General features: G+C 45.5%; 1 protein-coding gene across 1 annotated transcript; it reads left to right on the forward strand.

The window, feature by feature from the left end:
• Positions 1-277: 277 nt before the first annotated feature.
• LOC122448099 (coiled-coil domain-containing protein 167-like) lies at positions 278-585 on the forward strand. The gene is given in 2 exon segments (XM_043479097.1): positions 278-332; positions 335-585. Coding segments are annotated over 2 exon segments (273 nt in total). The 3' UTR covers positions 553-585.
• The last annotated feature ends 5,376 nt before the right edge of the window (positions 586-5,961 follow it).

Consider the following 5,961-nt stretch of genomic DNA (forward strand, 5'->3'; position numbering starts at 1 on the left):
CTCAGTGGTAAAGAATCCGCCTGCCAATGCAGGAGACACGGGTTTGATCCCTGATCTGGGAAGATCTCACATGCCGTGGAACAAATAAGCCAGGGTGCCACAACGATTGAGCCTGTGCTCCAGAGCCTGGGAGTTGCAACTACTGAGCCCACGTGCTGTAGTACTGAAGCCTGCACGCCCAAGAGGCCATGATCCACCACAGAAGTCACCGCAATGAGAAGCCTGCACACTGCAACCAGAGCGGGGAAATAATGGCTCCAGGGACCTGACAAGTAACATGACTAAAAAGAAGCGAGACAATCTGGGCATCGCTCTAGAGATTCATGGGCTAGAAAGAAGTTGTCACAATGACGGAGAGACCTGGAGGCTGTGAACTCCAGGCTCTGTGGGGTGGAGCTGAGCTCAGAGGCCAGGAGGTCTCTGGAGAAGGAGAAAAGCAGCCTGATGAACAAAGCCTCCAACTATGAGAAGGAGCTGAAGTTGCTTCGGCAGGAGAACCACAAGAACGTGTTGCTGTCTGTGGCCACCTTCCTCCTCCTGACCCTCGTCTAAGCCTCCTGGGCCTGGTGAGCCTGAGACTTCTCCAGTCAGTGCGGCAATATTTAATAGAGTCCTGGAGTCATTATTTCCCTGCTCACCACGCGAGCAGAGACAAAAATAAAAATCAAACATTAATTATAAAAAGATCCTCACAATTACCCTGTGAGGTTGACACTGTCTCCATTTTACCAATGAACCAGAGAGGAGAGGTGAAGCAAACCTCCTCAAGGTCGCACACTGCTTCACCCAGGAGCGGGTGCATGGCAAAAGAGTCAAAATATTCTCACCGAGTGAATGCATCTGTGAACATAGATGGCTATTTGAACCCATGTCTGACGCCAAAGCTCAGACTCATTCCACCACATTAGCAGGAAGCGCTGAAGGAGGTTATGGAAGCTCTGGGGTGGGAAAGACTGAAGTCTTTCTCTCCCTCTTTCCTCCGCTGACACCAATCCCCCCACCCCCCCACCGCTTCCTCTCTCTATTGGTTTCTTTTCTCTATGAAAGTAGTAATCTGACTAAATCTTCTCTGAGTCTCCTGTCAGGGTTCAGGGTCTGACCCAGGGGAGTAGAAATGAAAAGTAGTAGGGAGGAGCTGGCCCCAGAGAATCACCTGCCAGAGGAGTGAAGACAAGGCCCAGGTTATGGGCCCACATCAGCCCCAGGGCGTCACCCCGCCTCATCAGAGATGAGGCATCTAGAAATAATTCAAGTAGGTGGGGTGGAGGAAGTGTAGTTGTTTCAGTTGAGAAAACTTAAAAAAAAAAACAAAAACAGATGTTCTTTTTAGCAATCTAGGGGGTAGGGAAGGAGTTCTCTTTGAATTTGTCACTGCGCACCTTTCATGTATTATCTCTACAAACAGAGCACACTAATTGGGCTTCCTCGGTGGCTCAGTGGTAAAGAATCTGCCTGCTGATTCAGGAGACGTGGGTTCGATCCCTGGGCCAGGAAGATCCCCTGGAGTAGGAAAAGGCAACCTATTCCAGTATTCTTGCCTGGGAAATCCCACGGGCAGAAGAGTCTGGTGGGCTACAGTCTGTGGACTGGCAGAGTCAGACATGACTCGGCGACTAAACATCACAAATTGATGCTTACATTGAAAAATTTAGATACTACAGATAACCAAAAGAAAAAATTCAAAACTTGTTATTCCATGGACCAAAAATCACCACTGATAATATTTTCCTTTATATTCACTTTATCAACTTACTAATTTATTTCTATGTAAACTTTACAAGAGTAGGTTCACCTTGATCTTATTGTTTTGTAACCTGATTTTTTTTTAGCTGTATATTATGACCAAGGTCCTTTTACTGTCTTCTTCAATATCCATTTCAATGGCTGCATGCTCATCCATTACATACATACACCATAATGGATATACCTAATCTATTGCCTGATACTAGATTGTTTCCATTATTTGCTATATCAATTTTCTATATTCCATATTTCTATATATCAATTTTCATTATTTGCTATATCACATTATTCATTTTTGGGTTACCCATGGTTTGAAAGAGCCCCACTGGATCAAGAAATAAAATACTCATGGAGATGTTTCAGTATGGGTTTGATTTTGTAATACCTCTTAACTTACATTAAGTTCAACTAAAACCTTTCTAGTTGTAATTCTATGGAATGTGAATTGTATCTTGGTAAAAAACAAAAATCTTTTCTAGTTGGAGGGTAGAAGACTAAAATTCCACCTGTTGCCACGTGACCTCATGTGGTGTAACTCTAGGTGTGTCCTTTTTCTCCGACACTGGTATAACAATATGAAACTCTGAGTGTCCTGAGGTTCAAACAAGATGATGTATCTGAAGGAATGAATGCAGTTCTCTACTCATAATCACTAAAGCAAGAAATAACCCATTCTAGATTTTAAAAACTGGGATGTAAAAAAAAAAAATTAAAATAAAAACTGGGATGTAGCCTTAAGTCAGGGATAAAAAGGAAAAAAACTACTGACATGTCAATAATATAGAGGAATCTGAAATACATTGTGCTAAGTGGAAGAAGCTAGTCACACAAGGCTATGTACTGAGTTATTTCATTTATACAACATTCTGGAAAAGGTAAACTGTGGGGACAGTAGTTACCAGGGCTAGGAGTGACGGAAGCGGACTGACTGTAAAAACTCCTGAGGGGGGCTTCCACCTGCCAGTGTAGGGGACATGGATGTGATCCCTGCTCAGGGAAGATCCCACATGCTTCAGGGCAACTAAGCCCATGCGCCACAACTACTGAGCCCCTGTGCCTAGAGCTGGTGCTCCACAACAAGGAGAAGCCCAGGCACCGCAATTAAACAGAGGCCCCTCACAGCAGTGAAGACCCAGCACAGCCAAAGTTAAAATTAAAAAATAAACCTTAAAAAAAGGCCCATGAAGGGACTTTCCGGGGTGGTGGAAGTATTTTACATGTTGATTGCAGTGGCGGTTACAGTTTTCAAAACTCATTGAGCTGTAAATTCACCTTAAAGAGGGTGAATTTTACTGTATGTAAACTCCGCCTTAGTAACTTTGACTCCCCTCAAAAAAACAATGTTTAGGGAATTCCCTGGCAGTCCAGCGGTTAGGAGTCCACACTTTACTGCTGAGGGCCCGGGTTCAATCCCTGGTCTGGTAACTAAGATCCTACAAGTCATGCAGTGCGGCCAAAAAAAAAAAAAAGGTGTAGTGTTTCCCAAGTATAAAGTACCATCCATCAGGCACTATCTATATAGTACTTTTCATAGAATTCTGAAATACCTTTGTGAAACATGGCAAATGTAAAAAATACAATCTCGAAAAGACCAAACATGCTCAGCAAAATAAGTGTTACTGGGTTGCCTTTTGGAAAGCTCATTTCTACATTCTAGCAAATGCTCATGTGTTGGGCAGCTGGTCTCACTGGGGAACAGCTGACCATTTGGACTATTTGGGGATTCTCCTTGTTATCACCTTTTTTTTTTTTAAACATCACTAGAGGAAAAAGAAACAACGGTTTCAGTTCTTTCAGAACTGAAAGAACAGGGAACGCCCCCTTCCATCCCAACCAGGACAGCCTTTCCCGTCCAGGGAGAGAATACACGTCTCTCTGGTTGATCTTCTCTTGGCCTAACCACTGCCATTTTAAAGAACACCATGCTCCAAAAGTAAATAAAATATAAACGAGAATAACCTGCAGCCAAAAACTACCCTAACGGATAGCAGATTTCTAATAAGAATAGGAACAAGAGGGGATCAATGCAAAGATGAAGTGCTAACAGTGAAAAAGAATCTGCTCATAGCACTTCGGCGAAACCCCTGCCCTGCTGTCTGTGGCCTTGATCAATGCGCCTGACCCAATAGCTTATATTCGTGATGAAATTCCAATACAATCAAGGGATTGAAGTAGTTCCTGGAGTTCATGATGGAAACTGAACTACAAATGGAAGTGAGGATATAATCGCTTTCAGAGAAATAAGGTCGCTGAAAAGAAAGGGTCAGTTCTCTGTATGCACAGCTTATAGCTTGCTCCCACAGGGCCTGGTGGAACTCTGGCCCATAGGAGGCGCTCCAAGAATGTTTGTGGAGTCAGGGAACAAGGCATTGGAAGATGGCCCCCGGAAGAAGGGTGCTCAACCCAGCCTCTTCACGCTAAAGACTCATCTACGATCCATGTTAAAAATGATCAACAATCAAACGGGCTTCCCCTGATTTATTCTAAAGCCATGCAGGGAATTGCTGCATGGTCCAGGGGTTAAGATGCCATGATCCCACGGCAGGGGGTGTGGGTTTGATCCCTGATCAGGGAACCAAGATCCCACATGCTGCAGTACAGCCAGAAAATAAAAAATAAAGCCACGCAGGTTTGTTAACAGTCTGCCGTGGCAGGCCTACACAGCGTCATTTCAAGGGTCTACACAGCCTCATTTCAACTAACAACAGGTGAGGGGAGGGACACAGGGAGTTTGGGATTGACATGTACACACTTCTATATTTAAAATGGATAAACAATGGAGGACCTACTGTATAAGCCAGGGAACTGTGCCTTATAACGTAAGTTCCTATTCTACGTAACTGTTAGACTGTTACGTAACAATCTAAATGGGAAAAGAATTCGAAAAAAAGAATAGATACGTGTATGTGTATAACTGAATCATTTTGCTGTACTCCTGAAGCTAACGACAACGTTGTTAATCAACTGTACTCCAGGGACTTCCCTGGTGGCACAGTGGCCACTGCCGAGGCAGGGGGTACAGGTTCAATCCCTGGTCCAGGAAGATTCCACATACTGAGGAGCAACTAAGCCCAGATACCACACGACTGAGCCCGAGCTCTGAGGCCTGGGAGCCACAACTGCTGAGCCTGTGTGTCACAACTACTGAAGCCCGAGAACCCAGAGTCTGTGCTCTGCTGCAAGAGAGGCCACAGCAATGAGAAGCCTGCGCTTGGCAACGAAGACTGGCCCTGCTCAGTGCCACTGGAGAAAGCCGGCGCAAAGCAATGAAGACCCACAGCAGCCAAAAATAAATAAATAAAATAAAAATGACCCTCTAATATAAGTAAAAAAAAACTAACAACAGGGCCTGTTACCCCATTACCAGATAGGGGTAGGAGGGAGTAGAGCTGACTGATACCAGGTGTTGGCATGATTGAGCTGAAAAGCAAACTTCTTATCAAGAAGTTCACACACTAGTGGGCAAGAGAGTTCTGGAAGCAATGATATTAATTTGATAATGAAGAGCTGACCGTTAGTCGAGCAGACATTGTGCTAAGTGGCCTGTCCCATAACGTTGAAAGGTAAGAATCATACCCATTTTATTTTTCAAAAATTTTTGGCCATGCTGGGCAGCTTGCGAGGTCTTAGTTCCCTGACCACGGATCCAACCCATGCCCCTTGCAGTGGGAGCATGGAGTCTTAACCACTGGACTTCCCAGGAAGTCCCAGAACTGTACCCACTTTATTATTTTTTTTTAATTTGGCTGCACTGCGTCTTCGTTGCTGCATATGGGATCTAGGTCCCCAACCAGGGATTGAACCTGGGGCCCCTGCAATAGGAGCTGAGTCTTAGCCACTGGACCACCAAAGAAGCCCCATATGCCCATTTTAAAAAGAGGAAACTAAGGTTCTGAGCGGTTAGGAGCTTGCCTGAGGTCACACAGGCAGTGAGTAGAGGGGCCAGGAAAGGAACCCAAGAGACGTGACTCCAGGACCGGCACTCCTGGCCCCTGCAGCCAAGCGATAGGGAGCCGAGGCCTGGCACCGTCAGGGGAGGCCCTCAGACCTGTCAAGAATGCTACATCCAGAGGTGTGGGGAGGCACTGGATCCCAAGGGCCGATGGTCTCATGGTGGACCAGACCCTCTGGTGTAGGACCTTGCCAGGAGCCAGAGGAAGTGGAGCTGTGGGAGACACAAGCAGGGCCAGACTGCCAGGCTTTCGCACTTTATCCAGG

This window comes from Cervus canadensis, chromosome 10 (genome assembly GCF_019320065.1).
Source record: "Cervus canadensis isolate Bull #8, Minnesota chromosome 10, ASM1932006v1, whole genome shotgun sequence".
Classification (NCBI taxonomy): domain Eukaryota; kingdom Metazoa; phylum Chordata; class Mammalia; order Artiodactyla; family Cervidae; genus Cervus; species Cervus canadensis.